Below are 25,070 nucleotides of genomic sequence, written 5' to 3' on the forward strand. Positions count from 1 at the left end.
ACAGAATCATTCAATGAACCGGAAGAAAGTGCATTTTAATAGAAATAGAATCCGCAATTTATAATTGTGACAAACTTATTAATATTGATTCAAGGTTTATATGGCCCAATGGCAAATAGGAGAAGGAAACAGAGTAGTAGAATACTTTGAACTCGATTTCAGGTTTATATGGCCCAGTCGACTCCTACTTTCCCCTTTTTATTAGCCTCGACTCAAAATCAAAGGCGCTAAAGAAACAACAATGGAGGGCGTCGCGGCTTCTGCATCTGCTGAAGCCATAATAGATACCCTAAAGACCAGAGGCTGGTGTTTAGGGGATCTGGACCAAGTCAAAACTCTCGTAGTACTATTCAAAGCTTTATCCGACGACGTAGACTTGTCTTCGATCGCCGATAAGGTTGAATCGGAGCTCATTAACACGGACCTTAGATCCTACGGTGGAGTATCCTTACCCGAATCCAGTCTTCGGAAATCTTCTCATATTCTAGTCCCAAAGTGCTCCAGGTAAATCACTTCCTCTTCCTCGTTCTTTTGGATTTTGTTTTGGCATAATTTTGAATTGATTTTTGAACCTTTTTTTTTTTGCTTTAGATTTCGTCAGTTAGGGATATATCTAAAAGCAGCATAGCCGAATTTTCGGGGAATTCAAATGGTTCACGTTTGCTGAGATTGGGTCTGACTGATGGGCATAGTGAGATAACTGCCATTGAGTTCACTCATGTTCCAGCCATTCCAGACGATGTGGTTCCTGGTACCAAGGTATTATTACATTTAATGTTTACTGAGGCTTGCTCTATTTGTTCCTATGATCATTGTGTAATTTGAAACTCAAGTATAAGGGATTTGTTTGAATGCTACGCAAGTAAATCGGCATTGACTTCTTTAATTAAAGATAATTGAATGTTCAGCCATCGTTTATATATTTATTTGTGAAGTAATGCTAAATTATCGTTATGATAGCTTCCTGTAATTTGTTCATTCTCTCTAGAAATTCTTCATGATACATTATGCACCTAACCTGAAAAATTTTAATTGTATCTCTTATTGTTTTTGAATTATGGACTATGGTTGGCAGATTCGCTTGGAAAATAAAACCATGATGAAAGGTGGCATATTATGCCTGAACCCTAAAGTGATAACTGTGTTAGGAGGCGTTGTTCAATCACTCTATGATGAATGGGAGATGATAAAAAGTATTCAGGCGTCTCCCGTTCATCCAAGGAAAGTGGTACCTGTGGTCCTCCCCCATTTGAGAAGTTGCAAATTGAGGCCCACTCGAGCAATAGCTTTGCTCAACAAGGCAGATCACATGGTGTGTATTCTGAATCATTTTAAGTGTCTGGTATTTGATCTTGTTTTCCTTTTGCATTGGTGTCTTTGCATGCCGTTTATTTGTTTTGCATTTAGAGTTCGTCCCAACACTCTTTAATTGCTTCAATAAATACATAGGAGGGGCTTGGTGCCTCCTAGAGTGGAGACCTTTATGTGGCAGGTGATGTATCAGAGATTGCTAGTAAAACAAGAATTACAGAGGAGAGGAGTTTCAGCTAGTGTAGATGTTGCATGTCCTTTCTGTAAAAAAGAGGCTGAATCTTCATCACATTTATTTTCACTTGCTCCGTAGTGTGGTCCTATTTTGAGATTTTGGGAAGTTAGTTCGGTTTTACAGGCCAATGCTCAAAGTTTTATGTTAGCTTGGGAAGATATGGTTCCTTATTCTTCTATTTGGTCCTTCATTCCGGGAGTGGTTTTTTGGACCATTTGGAAATTTAGGAATGCCATTGTGTTTGAAGGGGGAAGGTTAGATCAGATTGATCTATTTTTTATGGCAAGATGTAGGCTCGCTACTTGGTTCTTAGCTAAGTTCAAGGATGTGTTTATTTTAAAGGATTCTCTCATTAGTGATCCCTCTCTTGGGGATTCTTGCTCTCCTTCAAGGTTTTCAATCATCAAAATTGTGTCTTGGTCTCCTCCTCCAAAGGGCTTTTTAAAATTGAATGTGGATGCAGCTGTGAGTGGAGATTGGAGGAAAAGTGGTGTTGGTGGCATACTAAGAGTTGAGGATGGCTCGGTGATGGGTTCTTTCCAAGAGGCTGCTGGTCCAGGTCCTCCTCTTTTGATAGAGCTTATGGCAATCAAGAAGGTTTAATCTTCTTTGCTTCGATTCATCAGAGGTTTAAGGAACGTTTGATTGTTGAAAGTGACAGTAAACTAGCAGTGGATTGGGTCAAGAATTATGATTGTTGTCCCTATGTCTATATAGACTTAGTGAAAGACATTGTTACTATGTTAAGAGATTTGAAGGGTATTATTAGATGGGTTGCTAGGTCAGCCAATATTGAGGCTGATAGCTTAGTTAAGGCTGGTATTGGAGATGGTGGCTCAAGTTATAGCAGAAAACATTCTTGATATGTATGCCAATGTGAAGAGATGAAATGAAATCCTTTTGCCATTGACTACTTTTTCATATTGGAAATGCTTGGAATGCTGTGGATTCTTTCAGTAGATTTTTATTTCTTTGATAACTGGGAAACAATTATTGGCAGGTTCAAAGAAAAGGAAACTTTCATTTGATTACTTGGTGTTGAAGAGAAATAAAACTTCAGACTCTTAGGAACATCTAAATAAGTTCACAATTACAAAGTCCTGAGTTGTATTCTTGAATGATGAAAACCACAGAAAAACAAATATTCTCCTTGAATCTCATCCTTCCATAATGAATAAGCACCAGCCATCCATTGTTGATGGTTAATTAGTGGCAGATGGACTTTGATTTGCTTCGTCTGTTGTTTTATGGTTTTAGTAAATTATCTTGCTTTTTCATCAGTTATCTAATTTTCTTTCTTTATTGTTCAAAATTTTAAACTGCTAAGAAAGTTATATGCAATTTTGTGCAACATTAAAGGTTAAGCTTGAGTATGAACAGTAACATTGAGAAGCTTTAACTTAAGGAGCCATTGTTATTCAAAAGGCCTCCTAAACAGTTCCTTTCCTTAATTTTTCATGTATGTGCAGTTCTTTTGTAATGCAAGCTTTAGATGACTCTCAAACCGTGATTATTCATTATACTTTCTTGATGTACATTGGGTATATAACTATATATGCTGTTCATTATCTAATGGTGATATTATGCAGATTTTCTGAGTCAACATCCAAGAGAGCTGGACCTACCGTGACAAGTTCAGTTGGGAATACTGAAAGCAGGTGGAGCAGAAAGAGCCAGAATGTTGAAGTAAAACCAGATAATGTGGATAATGGTCTTAAGACAGCTTCCATAGCTGAAAAAATGGAAGAAAGTAGCTCTGAAACAAGACCAAAAGAAGGTGCTGCAGCTTTATCTTCTATTTTATTTTTACTTAATAATACTACAATGACAAATCCACTTACCAACCTTTAAATTCAATTTCATAACAGCACATATCATGAGTGGCTCTGCTTTCTTTCAGGAAAAAAGTGAAAAGTGAGATGTACTTGGTAAAGGGGATCTGTACATACTACATGCTACCTTGGCTAAAAAAATTATGTTAATATTTACATGTAAACATAAACAGGGGAAATCTATTTCAAGGCTATCACTTTAAAATCTTAGGTTGATTTATATCGAGTAAAATGGACGAGCATTGTTATGATAGGAAAAGAACAGAATTAGTTTGTTATAATTATCAACTTCCTTTAGTTTAGATTATGAGTTGTGCTAATCTGTATATCTTCCTTTTCCAGTAGTTGAGGCTGTCCCTGTTCAAAATCAAGCCGCAGCTCAGAAGCTCTTGCAGAAAATGGGCCATTCCAGCCAGGATGGTCGACATTCCAGAGGTCGAAATTACAGGGAAAGGGAAAACAAGAAGAGCCCATGGTTTTCACTTTAGATGAGTGGGAAAAAAGGAAAGTTGGCACTAAACCCCAGATAAATGAATATCCTGAAACTAGTCGTGATGAAGACCTTGCTAGGCTTCAGGCTCAACTCGACATGGAAGATTATAATGTTAGTTTTTCTTGCAACTAAGTTGTTTCGGTTGCCATTTGTGTTTGTATTTGTTACCTTGTGATGTTTAATAAAACCATTTTATTGTTCAGGCACAAAGGACGCACGACACTGAAGCAGATTACATTAAAGAAGTATGTTTAACTATGGAGGAGAAGGTGGTAGAGATATAGAGAACGTGGAGGTAGAGGAAGGGGAGAGGGAGAGGGAGAGGGAGAGGAAGGGGGAGAGGGAGAGAGAGTGGGAGAGGAGGAAGAGAGAGGGGGGGTTGGCTAACCATTCTCTCCACCTTTATATCATATATGCACTCTTTTTGTACAAGGTAGCCTTTTCCTTTATCCTTTGTTCAGTTACATGCATGAAAAACAATATGAGCTGATTCAAGCTTGGACCTTTCTGAAATAAAAAACAATTTCAATTTTGTCGTCCTAGTCTAGATCAGTACGACATAGTTTTAATTTTGTTCTGTTTAAAATTTCGTTGTGCTTTAGCGGTTTCAATATATTGATGTTTCAAACTACACTGATCTCGAGATGAAACAGTTTCGGAACAAACACGGTAAGTCTACTGGACTGAATGCCTTGCATTAAACTCTTGTTGGGTTTGAGCCAGGGAGTGTCGACTAAACCCTAGCCGTGTTCAAACTGATAGTGGTTAAATCAAATTAATCATATATATATATATATATATATATATTAATTTCAAAGAGTAGGGTCTAAGATATATTAGACTCGCAAGGCAAAGGACCAATACTGTCTCTATCAACCAGCCGCTGAATCGCTTCTGGAGTTTCATGTAGGATCGTCATACAGTGTGAAGGCGAGATGGGAAGCTTAAATAGTTAAACAGATTTAGGTTCAATTAATTTGGTCAATTTTTGAATTAATCAAAATCTGTTATAATTCTTTTAGTTATATTATTTTAAGTTTAATTTAAGTATTTTTTTTATTCAGGTGAAAGTTTAACGAGTATTGTGTAATTAAAAAAATAGTTGAATCTTTATTCTTAATGGGTTTGAGTATAAAATATATATGTAGTATAATATATTAAATATTTTTGGTTATTTTGATTAATTAATCTATTCTGCATCGAGTTAATTGATAAATAATTAAAGTTATAAAAATAATTGTTAATGGATATAACATTTAATTGTCAATCAATTAATGAAACTAATTTTTGATTCGATCGAATAATTCAATTAGATTACGACAATGAACTCTCCTGTGGAAACCTCTTGTGCCTTTCCACTTGAAAGGTTTCAATTTTTTATTTCATATTATTATTTTTTAATATATAGTAAATACAAAGTATTATCTGTTCAATTAGAATACGATATGAATGCTCATACCTCTGATACCTATGGTGTTTAAACCGAGTCTTTAAAAATATTAACAAAATATTAACAATTCATATATCACAAAAATCACTTGATTTATGCCTGATTTCTTATTTAATCAAAGGAAATGTCCTTAAACTATAAACATAAGCCTAAACAGGAGATGATAATTGATAAGACAAGTCAACAACAATAAACGATTAGAGATTGAAGTGCAATAAAATGAATATCGATCTAACCTATCAAATAGAATCTAAACAAAACCTTAATTCAGACAGTTTATGTGTCCACATTTTGAAATAAACTTTCGAAGGAAAAAAAGTAGGACAATACAAGAGAAAAATAACGTTTAAACAAGAACTAAAAATACTACTACATAACAAAAGAAAGGAGAAAAAATATTTTGGTATATCTTAATCGATTATAAATAGGGTAATCTATGTCAAATACCACTCATCTTTAAGTTCGGGCTCAAAAATGTCATCGACGTTTCAATTTTGCCAATTTTAGCACGGACGTTTATGTTTCACTGCATTTTTCCACTCCGCCTTAATCCGTTAAACGGGACGATGACATGATCTTTTTTCCGTGACGGCGATGACATGACACCCTCATCAAAACGACGTCGTTTTGTTCATGAAAAATATGTTTTCATGAGATTCGAACCGTAGACCTTTAGAGTCCAAATCTAAATACCCAACTACCAAACTAACTTAAAAACTTGGTATAATCTTAACAAAACTATTATAAATGTTCATTACTACCACCGTCACCTCATCATATCTTCCTCATTATCTTCTCTTAAAAACTTCACTTTGGATACACTGATATCACCACCGACTACAAAGAAACCAATGGGCATAAGGATAATAGTTGTAATGGTGAGGCCTCCCCTGATGTCGGGCTCGTATGTGCAAGGCCCCTACTGTCCTTTGCTTCATTCCCCGGACATGGTTTCTGTTGCGAGTTGGAATCCCTATGCAGTAGGTAAATTAAAATTTTATTCAATTTCCTCAGCTGTGAGTAATTTTAATTAGATTTTATTCTTGAGGTTGTTAATGCACCTGATGCAGCCACCTGTTAGTCCCAGTACTCAAGCCACTGCTGGATCGAGCTCAGTTTTTGGAGTAACACCGTTATCTCCATCAGCACCTGCCTATACTCGATCTTATCAACCGGTAATTCCTGGTGCTGTGTCTTCGAGTAGTATTCATCAGGAGTAGTCATTTCCGGAGAGACCTGTCCAACCAGAATGTCAGTATTATATGAAAACAGGTGATTGTAAATACGTATCCTCCTATATATATCATCATCCAAAAGAAGTGCCTGCACCAAAAGCTGATGTCGTCCTCAGCCCTCTTGGTCTTCCTGTTCGTCCAATAAGAATTTGTAAAATGCCATATAAATTTGATGCTATTTACAAGGTTGGGTTTTAAAATTTTAATCACGTTTTGCTTCGTAGTGGTTAGCATGCTCTCTTGATGAAACTCAGTTTGCAAAGAACCACAAAAGTTAAATGAAAGAAACTATCATGAAATTGTTATGATTGAGTTGTTTTATTTATTTATTCATGCTCCATATCCTTGTATACTTTTTTTGTGGCCTGGTGTTTAGGTCGAGGTGTATCAGTATTACCTTTCTTTCTTGATGTCATTCTGCCTATGTTTATATCAACTAGTTAATTTCTAAGGTTTTTATATATTAGTCGAGAGTCTTTGGAGGATTATATCCTTATGCCCATTTTCGACACGTACGGTAGTAGTCGGTGGTGATATCAGTGTAACCAAAGTGAAATTCTTAAGAGAAAATAATGAAGAAGATAATGAGGGTGACGGTGGTAATTATGAACATTTATAATAGTTTTGTTAAAGTTATATCAAGTTCTTAAGTTAGTTTGGTGGTTGGGTATTTAGATTTGAACTCTAAAGGTCTACTGTTCGAATCTCATGAAAAACATATATTTTATGAACAAAACGACGTTGTTTTGAGTTTTTTGAGCATCAAAACGGTCGTGTCAAAATGACGTTGTTTTGATGAGGATGCCATGTCATCGCCGTCACGGAAAAAAGATATCATGCCATCATCCTGTTAACAGATTAACGACGGAGTGACAAAATTACAGTGAAACATAAACGTTCGTACTAAAATTGACAAAATTAAAACGTGACATTTTTAAATCTTAACTTAAAGATGTGTAGTATTTGACATATATTTACTCATAAATAATGTATACTGATTAAGCAGAAGACTGGACTAAGGCGTGACGTTTTTGACTTTGAGTCGTTGAAAATTATCTGCTACATCACATCCCCTTTCCCAGACCAGCTCTATCTTTGCCGCGAAATCTCTCCTCTCCCCAGTCTCAGAGGGCCAAGAGAAGAAGATGGAGAAAGCTCTAATCCAACCTTTAATTGCTGTTTTAATCTCTTCCTTAATCGCGATTAGATCATATACAAGAAAGACTCTCGATTTATCCGGAGCTCTCGCCGGATTTCTCGTCATGACTATTCACTTCGCCGTCGGATACAGGTCTTTTCTTCTTCTTCTTTTCTTTACTTATATATATATTGTTTGGCTGCCAAGAAAGTCATCAATAAATGGGAATCTTAGGTTCGGTGCAATGTTGCTTGCCTTCTTCTTTACCTCTTCGAAGCTTACCAAAGTTGGAGAAGAGAAGAAGCGACGAGTTGACGCTGATTTTAAGGAAGGGGGACAAAGGAACTGGTATATTCATATCCCTCTCAAAATCAACGAATATTTGTTTCAAAATTGATTGTGAAAGTCAAGTGGGGAAAAAGAGAGTGAAAGGGTTTAGCTTTTTGCAGTAATAATGAATCACGTGTTGTTGATAGAAGGATGATTTGTAATTTAGAGATAGTGATTGCTTAACCAAATTTTCCAGAAATTAAATCAGCTAAATTTGGTAGGTCAGGGTTGAAATTTTTGATGAGATAAATAGATAAAATATTCAAGAGCAATGATTTGAACTTCCATTTATGATGAATCCAAGTAATAATTTGTGATATATTTGGAGTAGCAAAGGGTATATTGGTTTGTAGGTTCTTTCTTTCGACTCTGTAATTCCTCAATTTCTTCATTTTAGGATACAAGTTTTTTTCAATAGCGGCATTGCAGCAGTTTTGTCTCTGGCTATTGGGAACCTAACTGGATGGGAGGACAAGTGCCTGGACTCGAAAGATTCAGTTCTTATCACGTCCTTAATTGGTGGTATTATTGGTCACTATTCTTGCTGCAATGGTGATACTTGGTCCTCAGAGCTTGGGGTTCTTAGTGATGACCAGCCCCGGTTGATCACAACTTTTAAGGTAGGTATTCTTTCCCCGAATTTGGTATAGGAACATATTATTTTGGATTGTTGTCTATACCTAGAGTCGCTTTACACTGTGTCCTGCTCGAAGTTACCAACAACATTTCCCCTAACATATTGTTTTTTCTGAGGATCAAATCAACATCTATTCTGGAGAAATGTATCTACTGGTTTTTCCTTTTAAGTAAAAGCAACTATCCAGTTGACATTCTTCTCCATGCATTTATAGTTGCAACCTTCATTGTCATGTTATTGATGAAGCCAATTTGGTTATTTCAAGGAACAATTAGAAGTGATTTTCATTCTTGATCGCTTGGATATTGTCTTAAATGAATAATCTTATCCGTATAACCAACCTGATATAATGGGAAAAGACTTTGCTTCTTTCGTTGTGTATATCAGCCTGTTCGAAGGGGCACGAATGGAGGTGTGACAAAAACAGGACTTCTAGCAGCTTTGGCAGCAGGGAGTGTCATCGGTTTAACATTTGTTGTTGTCGGATTTTTCACTACAAGATGTTCAGATGGAATGGCGGTGAAGCAGCTATTGGTTATGCCCCTTTCTGCAGTGGCTGGACTTTTAGGAAGTCTCATAGATTCTCTGCTGGGAGCAACCCTTCAATACAGTGGGTTCTGCACTGTCCGAAATAAGGTATGTAGAATCCAATGCCAAAGATTTTCTTAAAACACAGGCCTTCAAAAATGGAAAACAATATCCCAGCATGCCATGATAAGTAAACCATTTAAGCTTCTTCCATAATGATTTCGTTTTAATCCCTTTGCAGGTTGTTGGAAAACCTGGACCAACAGTGAGGAAGATTTCAGGCCTCAACTTTCTCGACAACAATGCCGTTAACCTCGTCTCGGTACTACTGACCACACTGCTGACGTCAATTGCTTGTGTGTACATTTTCTGATTCCTTGATTCCGTTTCAGTGTACTCTTGTGAGAACGTTGAAAAGAATTTGAGAATATGTATCCCATTTGTATCTTGAACTTCAAAAATACTATATATGTTTGAAGTATATTAATTACTATTTAAAAATAAAGATTTTAAATCTACGTTTGATCTTTAAATGGTAATTTTTTTATTATTTTATTTAAAAAATATATAAAAATATGAAAAAGATAAAAATAATATTATAAAGAGGTGGTGAGGCCGAAGCTCATGGGCATGCGGGGAAATATTTAGGTGGTGTTTGTTTTTGCAGAGGTAAAAGGTCTGCAGTCTGCGGACCACATCTGCAACAGAAGAGGTAGACCAAAAGTCTGCAGTCTGCAAGAAGAAGACTGTTTGTTTTTTAACGTCTGCAGATTGCTAAAATGAACTGAAATATAAATAAATTGATTTTTTAAATTTAAAAGAGTTTTGCAATACTGAGATTTAAATAATTTTAGTTTTACAATACTGAAAATTAAATAATCCATACAACTACAATAATAAATTATTTAAAATAAATCAATCCATATTTTAAAATAAATCAATCCATACTAATAAATTATTTAAAATAAATCAATCCATACAACTACAATAATAAATCAATACATATTTTAAAATAAATCAATTCATACAAATAAATTATTTAAAATAAATCAATCCATACTAATAAATTATTTAAAATAAATCAATCCATACAACTACAATAATAAATCAATCCATACTAATAAATTATTTAAAATAAATCAATCTATATTTTAAAATAAATCAATCCATACTAATAAATTATTTAAAATAAATCAATTCATACAACTACAATAATAAATCAATCCATATTTTAAAATAAATCAATCTATACTAATAAATTATTTAAAATAAATCAATCCATATTTTAAAATAAATCAATCTATACTAATAAATTATTTAAAATAAATCAATCTATACAACTACAATAATAAATCAATCTATACTAATAAATTATTTAAAATAAATCAATCCATATTTAAAATAAATCAATCCATACTAAAATTATTTAAATAAATTATTTTAAAATAAATCAATCCATATTTTATAATAATTTATTTTAAAATAAATTATTTTATAATAAATTATTTTAAAATAAATTATTTTATGATAAATTATTTTAAAATAAATAACCTTATTAAATTATTTAAAATTATTTTAATAAATAACTATATTTTATAATTGTTCTTGAAGACTTTGAAGACATAAAACCAAGTCTGCACCAAGAAGAGCTCGCCCAGACGTTTGAAGAGCTTCTGTCTTCTAAAAAACAAACAGTCTGCGAAGCCTAATGTCTGCGCGACGCAGACATAAGTGGTTTGAAGAGCTTGCACAGAGAAAACAAACACGAGTCGGTTTAGACGGGTCTTTTGTATAGAGTGGGATTTATGCATGTAGAGTTATAGGGTTTGGTTTGTTAGTTGTTGTGATGTACAGTTTTACTCAATTATGGTTATAACATTCATATTTATCCAAAAACAAGTATTATAATAAAATCAAATAGTTTTTATATTTGAAGTATATTAATTACTACAATTTAAAATGAAGATTTTCAGTCATTTATCAAGTGAGTTGGCACACTTAATAACGTGTGACACCAAATCTGTCATGAGATTAATAATAAACTAGATTATATCACTCACACAATAGGTGTGAAAGAACATTTCATAAATAAATATCTTTGGTAATGGTGGTAAAAGTTCGTTTATAAATTTATATCGATCTTGTATTCGATTATTAAGTACATTCAGGTAATGATTTTTAGATATATTTTATTTAAAATTATGTATTGTACACAAATATATGTAAATATTTAATTATAACTATCTTTTTATAATATATATACAACAATTATAATGCGAAAATTATATGTATATTACACATGATAAGAAAAAAATGGACTAAATTATATTTCAGTCATTTATGTTATTGATAAATTATTAATTATTGAAAAGTTAACCCACGTTAATAAAAATGATTTAATTTTAATTTAACATATAAATTTTAGATAAAATATCAATTAGTCCCGACGATAACTAATTCAAATTCCAAGTCCAATTTAGACCTTCTGAGGGTTTTGATCGTATTCCAAGTAATCAATTGACATTGATGGGATACATAGTTGAAAGCTCATTCGAAGAAGGGAAACGGAGCAGTAACAGGTCAATTGACAAATTTGCCATAAGAATAAACAATGGACCTGTTACTGCTCCGCGTCATCGTTTTTTTTATGGCTATAACTATAAAATTTGTCATAAAGAAGGGAAATCGACGAGCTTTTTAATTGTAGAGAAAGAGGGGACTAAATTGATATTTTATCAAAATATCATATACAACATGAATGAATATGAAACAATAAACAAACCGTTATAACTATATCTACAATCTTTCAACATTTTCCCAACTGACACCAACTATAAAAACGGTTTGTTTTAAGCGAAGATTGAACCAAGAAAGAAGATGGGGAGAAGTCTAATCGAGCCATTGCTCGCTTTTTCATACCCGTCCTTTATCTCGGTTAGGTACTACCGAATGAAGTATCTTGATTTGTCCGGAGCTCTAGCCCTATTTCCCGTCTTGACTATTCACCTCCCTACCGGATACAGGTCCATAATTTCTTTTTATTTTCTTCTTCTTTATATTGTTTGGCTTCCAAGAAAGTCGTCAAGAAACTGGAATTTCAGGTTCGGTGCAATGTTGCTGGTCTTCCTCATTACTTCGTCGAAGCTTTCCAGATTTGACTCCGCTTTTAAGGAAGGTGGACAAATAAACTGGTACATTCACAACTCTCTTTAAATGAGCTAATTCCAGGAACAATGATTTGAACAATTGAACTTCAATATGATGATTGATATATTCAATCGAACTTGCAATTCCCCAATTTCTTCATTTCCAGGATACAAGTTTTGTTCAATGGTGGCGTTGCAGCAGTTCTGTGTGTGGCTATTGGGAACCTGACTGGATGGGAGGACAAGTGCCTTGACTCGAAAGAGTCGACTCTTGTCACGGCATTAATAGGCGGTTTAATCGGTCATTACTCTTGCTTCAATGGTGATAGTTGGTCCTCGGAGATGGGGATTCCAAGCATTGCCCGGTTGAGGTTGATCACCACTTCTAAGGTTGGTATTCCTTCTTCCCAAATCTGGTTTATTTAGATATTGTTATGTAATGTAACAGTCTATGATCAGTATGTTCAAAGGGGCACAAACGGAGATGTGACGGAAATAGGACTCCTATCAGCATTGTCTGCAGGGACTACCGTCGGTTTAACATTAGTTGTCGTCCAAATTCTCACCAGAAGCTGTTCAGATGGAAAGGCCATGAAGCAGCTATTGGTTATACCCCTTTCTGCGTGGCCGGACTTTTCGGAAGTATCATAGATTCTCTGCTGGGAGCAACCCTTCAATTCAGTGGCTTCTGTACCGTCCAAAACAAGGTACTTACCATGCAATGCCCAAGCAGAGGCCATCAAAATGGAAAACAATCTCCCTGCAGCACCATGATTTTTTGTTTAATCTCTTTGCAGGTTGTTGGAAAACCTGGGCCAACGGTGAGGAAGATTTCAGGCCTCAACTATCTCGATAACAATGCCGTCGACCTCGTCTCGATACTACTGACCACACTGCTGACTTCGATTGCCTGTGTGTTCATTTTCTGAACCCTTCATTCTGTTTCTGCAGTTTAGACAAATCTACTCGAATGTTACAAGTCTGAGAAATGTATATCCATATTCGACGTAACATTCTTTACATCTTCTCAGACTTGTAACATTCTTTACTGGAGTAGACTTGTCCCATGCACGTCATGAACTTCATATTTGATGTAATCAACATACTGGGAAAACAGTCAAACAATATGGAAATCTTTATCTCGAAGCACAATCAAAATGACAAAACATTCTTTACTGGAGTAGACTTAATGTTAGTAGTTTAATATTTAATGAACCAAATAGAAAAATTAATCAACTATAATAACTCGAATGAAATCTCCAGATAAGGGCTGGTTCACATCGCTCATAACTTAGCAGTCCAGATAGGGGCTGGTTCACATGATTTGGCCCCTGTTCTGGTCCGAGGTTACGTGCTTTTAGCGCCTTTCTTTGGCGGGACAGTGCTAACCACGTCGGAAGCTGAGGGTCCAAAAGACGCCTTCCTTAATTTGGAGCTCATCGACAGGTTTTGGAGGTTATCTGTGCCAATCGGAGACACGACTGATCACCCGCTGATAAACACGTTCGGACCGGTCAGTTGAAGTCTTGAACACTTGTCTCTAGACCCTGTTCTTGTGGAGGTTGGTGGAATTGATTTGTTGAGAGGTTGAAAGATAAGAGTATTTTGAATTTGAAGGACAACAACATGGGTTCTTTACTATTAATCCAAACTCTGAACCATCCAAAGCTTTGATGGAAGTTATCAAACGATTCGTAGCTGAAAATTCGGAAATTGCTTTTTTATTTTTTATTTCTTGTGTTAATAATCGTCATTTGAGCTTAGTTAATGCTTTACATGAAGTAACATCGCATTGAGTGAATGAAAATCATGCAACTTTGAGTCCTAATGAATCACCAAACTATGGGCAACCGTCATGCAGCTGGTGGTTTTACAGGAAGAATCTTGTTGGCAGCTGCAGGTCTGAAACTAGCAGCAGTTTCCATAGCAAATTTTCAACTAACAAGACAACTATGAACTATACAATAAGGATGAAAATACCAACACGGAAATGTCATCACCAAGCACTTAAGTTTAGCTAAATAATTTGACCCAAAACGACCAATAAACCAACGAATCATGCAGTTAGGCCAAGAATAATAAACAGAGCTGTTAAGATGGAAGACAATGAAAAACAATTGGGTTAGGGATTGAGGTAATGTGTTACTAATTTGCTGTGGTTGTTTGCTAACTTAACCCTATAAGGCTATCACAGCTCTTGTAGAGTCCAAAATACTTGCAAAGAGAATTGCAGGTGCCAGTAGCAGTTGCACTGAAAGGGGAAAGCAAAAGGCAAATTAGTAAAAAACATCGCCCACCTGGGACTCAAACCCACGCACTCTACCGACTGAGTTAGACGGCCTTTGCATGTCATGTCTATTGACATGTTAAAAATATTATAAATTGTGGAGTTTACATTGCATAATATGTCCTAAACTATGACCCCATTCTAAATTGATCCCCAAAGTTTAAAAGATTCTATATCAACTCCCGAACTACTTTATTATGAAATCACATTATTATAAATTAAAATTATTAAAAATAGGGGTAAATTATCTATTCAGTCACTTATTCTCACGTTTCGGTTCTAGTCACCAAATTTATTTCCAAAATCTTACATAACATTACATTTTGTTTCTGTTTGATCACTATCATTAGGTTTGATTCTTGACTTAACTAAATGATGATGTTTATGATATAATAACATTTTAAGTCCCTAAAACTTAATACAATATAAGTTTTCGCAATTTTATATTAGACCAAATTAATAGCATTTTTTTGTATTGATGATTTAATGAATTTTGAATTAACACTATTTAATAGAATTGAAATTTTAGAGACTAAAATTATTATCATATCATATCACATCATCATTTATGTTAACTAAACAGTAAAACCTAACGATGGATGACTAAAATAGAAATGCAACATAACATTATGCATAATTTTAAAAAATTTGAGTGATCAAAATAAAAATAAATATATAATTGGATGACTAAATAAGTAGTTTATCTTTAAAAATATTATCACATATTTTTTATAATTATTTTACAAAATCATTTGCATCATGTTGATTGCTGAGAAAGTTTTTATTTTATATTTTATGTAGTAGCTAAAAAGATGATTAATATTATCATATGGGAATAAACACAAAGAATCTTGTGAGAATTAATTATCAATTACGTAATCAAATGGGTTCAATGACAAGAGTGAGTGATGGATACAATAGGTACGTGAGTAGTGAAATGGAGTTTCATGGTAGCGAGGGTTGAACCTTTTTTCATGTGCATATGTATAAATAAATTAAAGGTAGAATGGTAACTTTTGTATATGTAATACACTCAATTTATCATTTTCACTTTTATCATATTTTTGCATTAATTTAGGTCTCAAAGTTGTTTAATTGCATCATTCTATACTCTACTCCTAACTTAAAACCCTAAATTAATAACCCTAAACCCTAAACCCATAACCTATAAACCCTAAGCTTTAATCTCTAACTAATTTAGGGTTTTAAGTAAAAGAATGATATATTTTGGACAACAAATGGTATATATATTGTATCTTAGTATGTAAATGCTTTACTCAAAATTAATAATATGTTATATATCGTAAATTTTAAAATTATATTTATTTTTTGTTTGAACTTATTAAATATTTTTATTTTTATCTTAATTTATTAAATATATTTTGTTTTTATTTTCAGCTTGAACATTCCCTTCATTCTTCAGCTTAAACATTACATGAACCCCGTCAACTTCCACCTTTTGAACTTGATAACTATTAATCTTGTTAAAGAATCGTAAGGAATGTTGATGAAAAATACAACAATATTAATAGTTTTTATCCCCTTTTGTGGATGATTTCTCATTAGTTTAAACTGATATGTGATATGTGATATGTCGATGATTTCTCACTAGTTTTTATCCCCTTTTGTGGTTCATTTGTCGATGCAGTCAAATATATCTTTATATATTTTTGTTCGAGTATTTTGGTTGGATTCTTTTAACCTTTTATATGGTCTTTGTATAATCTTAAGGGCTAGTTTTTTTAAGTTAATGATTATAGAAAAATATCTTAATTATATGTTTAGTTTACGATTATGATTGTAAATATTTATTATAATTATGATTATTTTTTTAATAAAATTACCTTGTATAATCTTAAGTGACTAGTTTCTATCTTAATGATTATAAGAAAATATCTTAATTATATATATAATTTATGATTATGATTATAAATATTTATTATAATTCTGATTAATTTTTAATAAAACTAACAATTTGTATTGAGATAAAAAATAACATGACATATGCATGTTTATCCAATGTACAAACAAAGAACATGAGATTGGGCATTATAAAATAGCACGTTCATTATTTTAATTTATATTAAAAAAAAAGAGGATAGCTTCACCAAATTTAAAATAAAAAATAAAAATAAAGGTAATCCAACAACAACAAAATAACTGAGATCAAAAGAATAACAAAATGAATTTAAGATCAATTCTAAATTTAAAAGAAATCAAAACGGATGAAACATTAATTTTTCAAAATAACAAAAACACATACTACACGACTTAAAAAATAAGCTCACGAAAAAATTATATGAACTAATAGAAGAAAAGAATAACAAAAATAATAAATCAATAAAAAAAAGACAACAAATCAATCGAGTTAAAAAAATAATTTTTATTATTATAATTTACAATACATCGTATCCAATTCCATGTGATATATAGTAAAATGTTCCATGTGCTAATATACTACCTAGGCCTAATAACATTGATTTATATTTGAATTAGCTTATACCCATTATACGACTAGCTTTATTTCTTAAAAAAATAAAGATAAAAAATATGTGTATTATAAATATATATACTCTTTTGTCTCAATTTTTTTTTTACTGTTGATATTTTATTTATAGATTTTAATATATTTAATTTATCAATAATATATTTAACATAATAATTTTTAAAAAAAATAATTATTAAAAGTCAGAATGTAAGAGAATATTTATTAAAATTCGAAATTTTTATAATTATGAAATTAGGTTATGTGAACTAAACTCGATTTGAAAGAAAGGGTTTAGAAGACAATGAGTGGAATACCAAAAATACACATATCCTCCTCTCTCAAATTCAAAAGAGTGATTAAACCTAAAGTAGCCCAAGTGTGAGAATGAAAGAATAAAACAGAGCTAATTACAGAAAGCTTGTAAAGCTTACAAGCTAATACCATATATATAATCTTATATGGATTCAAAGAACAGAAGATAGATTCTACACAGCATCCACAGTTCCAATGACACAACTCACAGCTTGGGATTTGTTTCTATGCACTTTGTGCCGGAATCCGGCCCATTTTACTGAATCTTTCAGCATTCTTTGGCCTCCACTGAGTTCTCCCTCTCACAATCTCGGACCCTTCCTCGAGTCGGAGCAAGTTCTGGCACTCGATTTCACCCACGTTTACCGTGTCATCCACACCGGCATCCGAGACTGCAGTTAGCGACTGCATCACGCTGTCCCTCCCACATTCCCTCATGTACTCCAGTGTCATGGAACAAAGCTCATAGTTCTCCACGATCGGCAATGGAGTACTCTGCAACCCTAATTACATTGAACTTAAGTTTCATGCAACTTAAAATAAAGAAAACATTTAAATGACTTAATCGGGAAAAATCATGATAAAATATCTGTATATTCAATTCCAAGCACCGGGTACCGAGCAGAGGTATACCTCAGGGATCCAACCAACGTACCACATTGTTAACATGCTGGTTCACATCCAAGTCACTCCAAAGGGGCTGAAAATTAAGAAAATAATTTAAACAAGTGCAAAAAAATGAATAGAAAGGCAATTACAGCCACAACTATTCTGAAGAAATAGAAGGGGTAGCGGGTGGTTACAGTTAAACCCTTGCGAACATATTCGGCTGTGCTGTTATCGAGTTTCACTAATTTCCGGCTGTCCTCAGCCACGAATGGACCACAGTCCATAAAATGAGGTTCTATTTCTCCTCGGACTTCTTCTGGGATTTTAGATAGCCTTCTAGTCATTTATTTTATTCATCATCACCCCACAACTGCAGATGACAAAAACCAAAATCAAAACAAATTGAACACCGATCAATCACTCTAGAAACACCATTCAGTAACGTATAAGTACACAGAGAACAATAACAGTCATTCTGTTGCGTGGACAATCAAATTATCAATTGATTATCTATTAAAAACATTAAAATACTTGTGTCATAAACTGAAAGAAAGTTCTTTTGGTCATAAAGTATCAATTCATTAATCTGGGATTTTGTCGCAAACATCTACTATATCATGAAATAGTTTGATTGAATGAGATCCTTTGATAACGGTGTCAGAAGATCATAAACAATGCCCAACCTTGTGGCTCTTGTTAAAATTTCACCGGTTTTACTATTTCTGACAAGCCAATCCCTTAGCATGCCATTCTTTCCGGATGCACTGACCCAAGTCTACTTGAACAACATCACCCCTGCAAGACGGATATATAAGCCCAAAGTTCATTAATATCAATTCGTGGAATTCGATCTGAAATGCATGCCTTAGCAACGTCAAGTTATGCACTGTATCAGCACGCTAACATGATGATACATATAAACCATGACCACATTGATAAAGCATAGGTGGGTTATTATGAATTGTTTTGTAACTATAGGAGCAGACATGAGCAAAAAACCATGTCTTACCAAGTAGGATACGATCAACCACAATTGCATGAGTGACTACCCATATTAAGTTTCTTCCTGCACATCCCAGGTGTTGCACCATAACCATCTCCTAGCAGTCCAGCACTTTTACAATGATTAATTGCTGTTTCCTGCCAAAAAGGAAGATGTATTAGTTAAAAATCAAGTTCATGTAATATATCTACATGAAAACCAATACATATAAATTTTAGTTCCTAATATTCTTTGTTCAAACATTCTAACCAATAACCAAAGAGAACCTGTAAATGATTCATCAGTGGCTCTATGGATGTTGTACGATCTGCACCTTTCTCATAAGACCTAATTGAGAAGTTCTGACGGAAAACAAGACCATCCTGAACAATCCTCCCTATATCAAACGGGTCAATGAGCATGTCGGACCGCCTAGGTTACAGTTGATTGATTTTAACTTCAAAACAATTTATGGGTTTTGATTGATCTTAGCAAAGTTACAAAGCTGAATCCGACTACCCGACGAAGCAAAGACTATATTTGAAGAACTTTAAAGACCGACAACAGTGGGAGTCGAACCCACGACCTTCTGATCCGAAGTCAGACGCGCTAATTCACTGCTCTATGCGGTCATGTTCAAACAAAGTAGGGAATTTGTTTAATACTTGAAGTAATCATAGGCTACGCTCTTGTATTTTGGTTATAATGCTTCAGAAGTCGAGTAAAGTGCGATATCACAAATAAAGCAAACAGTGAAGAGTGCAAGAACACTGGGTAGATATCTTATACTTAATTAACACCAACCTCTATAATTTCTTGAAATGTAGTAGAATCTTACAGCCACAATATCCTGATTGACTCCTCGTTCAATGTCAAGATAGAGAGAGTAATGCCCATGACCATAATATCACTAAACGTGGGGAGGGGCTAACTTGTTTAACTTCAAAAGAACAAGTACTTAATAAGATTTAAATCTAAAATTGAAGGGGGCAAAGCTTAGTTTGACAAAAATTTTGAGGAGCACAGCTTAGTTTGATCAATATTTAAAGTAATAGAAACCTAAAGTGTCATTTGATAAAAAATTTGAAGTATTACATGGTTCCGTCCATGCTGAACGCAAACACAGTACGAGAATTAAGAAGGATTTACATATAACACAAATCATAAAAACCATAACAAATTTTTACGTTCTTCTTACTATAGAATTGGTATGTTTTAATCCATACATTCAAAAAGATCATAACAAGATCTTTTACTTTCTTTCTATTATAGAATTGGGTATGTTTTTACTCGCACATTTATATAGATCATAACATGATTTTTCTTTACTTTCTTTTATGATAGAATTTGATACATTTTAACTCACACATTCGTACATACCATAATAAGGTTTGTTTTTTTTTTTACTTTGTTTTTTACAATGCAATTAGGCCTTTTTTATAGTGTAACAACATTTCCTAGAGGCTTTGCAATCAATTGATTTCTGCTTACATTTTACTTCTCTTTGTAAAAAAAAGTGTAAGACATTTTTTCTCAAATATAATCTCAATCTCATATTAGATTGTTAGCTTTTTGATGCACATAAAATAAATAGATTCCCAAAATTTAAAGTATTTGAAATTTAAGATTATTCAATTTCTCAAAAAAGAAAAATTCCCTCCTTTTTTTTTTACCGAAAAGGAGAAATCAAGAAGACGGATGAATGTTAACTGGGGTTGGTTTAAGTGGTATGCAACTTGATATCATTTAAGCAAGATATTGATTTTGAGTTCTGTATATACAAAATAAAAAACATTGTTGAAATACTCACCCACTAAAATTATGTGTACGACGCGGATCTATTTGAATTAGTCAAGTCAAAGCCTTGAAACCGGGAGGCCAACAGAAAAGAAAAAAGATGAATGAATATTGTGTGTTCATTGAATATTTTTTTAACGGGTGACATAAAAAAACAGAATGAAATATTAAACATTTGTTTTAACAAAAAAAAAAAACAATGAGATAATATTATATCACAAAAGAATTTAAAACTAAATTCGTTAAATTTTATATCTAATGATGTGCGTCAACTTATTGAATCAATTATAAACAAAAAAATGCACGCAGTATTAACCATAATGATTATAATAATATCAATATCTTCCTTTCCATGAATTCGCACAAAATAACCTCAACTATTTAATTGTATCGGACAACAACAGACAACATTTTCAATTTACAAGCACATCCTGAATTTTCCTTTTCTTTACAAAAAGTCAGCGACATGCTTTCTTCTCTTTTACCATATATATGTAGAACATAAAGATCATTTTTTTTCACTGGGAAAATTGCAATTACCACCTTGGCTGACGCTGGGTAAGAAAAAAAGACATTAAAAAAAATATGAGACTGTACACCGAGCTATACAAATGTGTCACTGTTCATGTATAATTCCTGCTTTATGAGCTGATCCTGGTTTCCGTTTGAATCAGATACTGTTGAACTAGGTATTCTTGCCTGTGCGTTTTGAGGCGGAGCTGTGAGGGCGTAAACGAGTCTGGATGACGAATTCTAAATTAGACCCGCAACTCCAGCTGCAGCGGATTGTGCATTGTTAGGAAGGAAAAGGTCGTGTTTCTGGTCTCTGGAAGCACTCCAAACATACAAAACACACATGATAACCGCTTAAGATGGAACAAGTACATGAAAATTCAGGTAGGAGAACAATACGAGGAACACATTGGAGCTGTCGATAATTTCGGTCTAAGAGGTTCACGATAATTGAATTTACAGAAACCATGTGTGAGGACTTACATCAGAGCATCCAATATTTCACGCACTTTAATACATGAGCCCCTTCTGCTGCAATGCATGCAAAACCTAGATCAAAATGAAAAATTAATATGTAACCCCAGATAACTCAAGCACTTCAAAGAAAGAATCCGAATGCAGATTCAATTTATTTTTCTCGAAAAAATATAGACTGAGATATCAATAGCAATGATGGTATACTCGGTCGGACAAAGGTGAATGTTCACCGAGAATGACTGCAATCTAACCTCAATAGCAAGCACCCTGCCAATGGATGCTTCTGATTCATTCCATTTTTCGATCGCCCGATACTGTGACGAAAACTTTATCGCCTTAAATTTCCCTTTTCCATCAGTCCTCACGTTCAAATTGAACTCAATAGAATTCTCATCCCTGCCTATGATCGGCGAGGCAGCTTCAAAGTCAGTAGAGACATCGTACGAATTCGTTACTGACAAAGTTGACGTATCGAGCGTAAAAATAGCGACATTTGATATGCAAAGAATTCCCTTGTAGCGTCCGCGCCACGAGTGCTTGATGACGATGTAACGGGAAAGGTACTCAGGCTCTTCCTGGGGAGGAGGTTAGCTGACTATGGTGCTTCATGGATGAAGAAGGTCGGTCGAGGCAAGGGTCGGGTCGTCACAGAGTCTAGGTACTGGAGAGTGTGGAGAGAGGAGCATTGTTAAGGCGGAGGAAGTACCAGACTCCCACACGTGGAGCGAGGTGGGTACGGTTAGACAGACTGATTAGCCCCCAGCTTCTAACCGTATTTACCAATTCTTCCACTCCGGCCAGTTCGCTTCGTCTTTTCAAACCAATTGGCATCGGAGAAAACGAGACCCGGCTCTTGGTGTGTGCTGTTTTGAGCTTGAAATTCTTTCTGTTAATTATCAGTTAATTTTATGGATTTGAAATTAAAAGGAAAATGAAAAGGAACGAACAGAAAATGGATTGAAGCAAAGAGAAAGGAGAGATCGAATTGACATCTCGGGGAATTTGTTTGCTTTGGAGTTGTGACATACCTTCAACTCCATCAAAACAACCAAGTATATTGCAGTTTCAGATTACTTACACCGCGGTGACTCACCAACATTATTTTATACTCTATCTTTTTACAACTAATGCCATCACATATGACCACAAGCGAAAAGGGTCACCTGAGCTATCACTGATGGCATGCCAAGAACTTTATACGGCTCTTCATAGGGGAGAACCAGCAGTTTAAGTAATGTTCATTGTACGACATGATAAATTTAGATGTGTGTTTCTGCCATGGAAATTAATTTTGCATAAGATCTTTCATATCAAAGTGAAAATAGTACAACAGATCCTCAATAATTCTCAGTAAAACATCCAAAAGACTGTCATAGTTGTGAAACAACAAGGAAGAATGAGCAAAGCTATCATGACCGGGAACTGGCAACCCCCCCGATGGGATTAGCGTCGGTGACAATAGCCAAACCGGAGAAATCACTGTCCCAAATGTGCCAGTTATTCACTTGATAGTACATGTTGAAAGCATACGAAACATTTCCTTTGGCAGATAAGTGATTGCATGAAGAACCATAACCCATAGTAGTACAATCCGATAAACTGCAATCATAGCTAGCACTTTCAGGCAACTCATCCAAATCAGTCGCTTTCAGATCAAGAAATGCACCATCTTTTGAGTTGGTACTTCACATCTTCAACCGGAGCTAGCCCTTTTTGAGTTCTAAACTGGTTAAATCGAGCTGATATTTCAGCTTTCCATCGAACTCGAAAATTCTCCCAATATCTCACAAACCCTCTAGGTTCAATGCTTTTAGCATTTCATCGATGAGGCTGAATAGATAAACTCGATCTTTCCTTTCCGGGCTGGGTTTCATCTCCACTCAAAGCATGCTTGATTAATCCTTGGTTAAACCTCTTTGCATTTTGGTATTGTTTGTCACCATCGGTCGGCCAACCAACCTCTCCAACTATGACCTCACGTCAGGGAATCCAGCTTACTCAAAGCATAAACGAGTATCAAGGTTAGCATCAAATGCATTTTTATAAACTTTATCACCATCTCTGAGAGGCTTGCTTAATTTGTCGAAAAAAAAGCAAATTCCACGGGGAAGTAATCGTTTCCGCAAATCTGAGGTAAGGGTAGATATTGACAGTGAAAGGCGCATCATGTAAATACAGGAACTGGAGTATTCAATCGTGAGGTCCTTGACCTCAGGCCAAAAGTCACCTGCAGACAGAACCGGATTGGACTCAGGGGAGTTATAGATGCGGCATTGAAAGTAACCGTGGTTTTGTACTGACATTTAATCCCGGATCATCAAGCGCTCCCTGTAGTTTTTGAGAGCTGGTAATGTGTATTGTAGACAGGTGCCATTGTATGTTTGAAGGAAAGGTTCATTTCCCACTGCAACATACATACCTGCCAAACCAATTCAAAGCAAATTCATGTCACAAGACCAAAATGACTTTGATACATATGCAGCTTGTTCTAAATCTCAGAAATGAGACTATATCAAAGATGTACCGAGCTAAAACATTGCCGAAGGCAATAAGGGGCCCTCGGGACACCCTTTTCTAGTTAAAAATGTTGACTAAGCACCGAAAGGTGCATTAAATACACCGAAAAAAATGAGCTGTTTTGTTGTTTTTTGGACAATGGCTAAATCATAATTTAGTCATTAACTTTAGGATATTTACAAATTAGTCCTTAGTTTTCAACTATAAATACCCGCTCATTAGCTTCAAATCATCCCAAAGCATTCTAGCTTTCTTCCAATACTAGAGAGATTTTAGAGAGTTTCTTGAGAGTGTTTTCTCCTTTTTATCTAGAGAGAATTATCATTGTTTTTCTCCTTGGTTGATCGAGAGAGGTTGTAATTCCTATTTCTCATAGTGAAATTCTTCTACGTGGCCCGTGGTTTTACCCTAAATATTTTAGGGTTTTCCACGTAAATTTTGTATCTCTTTTATCTTCAATTTTATTTTCTCAAATTATCAGTTGCAATTTTGCTCTATCTGATAGCCGTCTTCCGCAACAATTGGTATCCGAGCTAGATTAGAGTGTGTAATATATGCTTATTGTCTTTGCGGTTGCCACAAAGGTGGATCCTCCAACATAAAAAAGTAAGAAGGTATTACCCATTCTTGAAGGTTCCAGAGAACTATTCACGATATGAATAGTGGGAGCTATCCGTAATAGAAGCTTGACACGAAATTTGATATTGAAAAATTCAATGGGAGAAATTTCTCACTGTGGAAATTGAAGATGAA

The 25,070-nt window shown here is 34.4% G+C and overlaps 1 protein-coding gene, 1 non-coding gene and 4 pseudogenes across 2 annotated transcripts; 3 read left to right on the top strand and 3 right to left on the bottom strand.

Moving 5' to 3' along the window:
• The first annotated feature begins 241 nt into the window (after positions 1-241).
• LOC120192225 lies at positions 242-4,212 on the top strand (annotated as a pseudogene).
• Positions 4,213-7,614: 3,402 nt separating this feature from the next.
• On the top strand, positions 7,615-9,594 carry LOC120192210 (protein PGR-like). Its single transcript, XM_039195034.1, has 5 exons — positions 7,615-7,847; positions 7,929-8,042; positions 8,422-8,644; positions 9,049-9,297; positions 9,431-9,594. The coding sequence occupies exons 1-5, from the start codon at positions 7,702-7,704 to the stop codon at positions 9,560-9,562; spliced, it is 864 nt and encodes a 287-aa protein (XP_039050965.1). The 5' UTR covers positions 7,615-7,701; the 3' UTR covers positions 9,563-9,594.
• A 2,472-nt stretch (positions 9,595-12,066) lies between these two features.
• LOC120192211 lies at positions 12,067-13,310 on the top strand (annotated as a pseudogene).
• Positions 13,311-17,644: 4,334 nt separating this feature from the next.
• On the bottom strand, positions 17,645-18,375 carry LOC120192226 (annotated as a pseudogene).
• A 1,196-nt stretch (positions 18,376-19,571) lies between these two features.
• On the bottom strand, positions 19,572-19,645 carry TRNAR-UCG. Its single transcript has one exon. It is a non-coding gene; the product is annotated as a tRNA-Arg (tRNA).
• Positions 19,646-21,833: 2,188 nt separating this feature from the next.
• Positions 21,834-24,217, bottom strand: LOC120192228 (annotated as a pseudogene).
• Between the last annotated feature and the right edge of the window lie 853 nt (positions 24,218-25,070).

Source organism: Hibiscus syriacus, unplaced genomic scaffold (assembly GCF_006381635.1).
Source record: "Hibiscus syriacus cultivar Baekdansim isolate YM2019G1 unplaced genomic scaffold, ASM638163v2 tig00116973_pilon, whole genome shotgun sequence".
NCBI lineage: Eukaryota > Viridiplantae > Streptophyta > Magnoliopsida > Malvales > Malvaceae > Hibiscus > Hibiscus syriacus.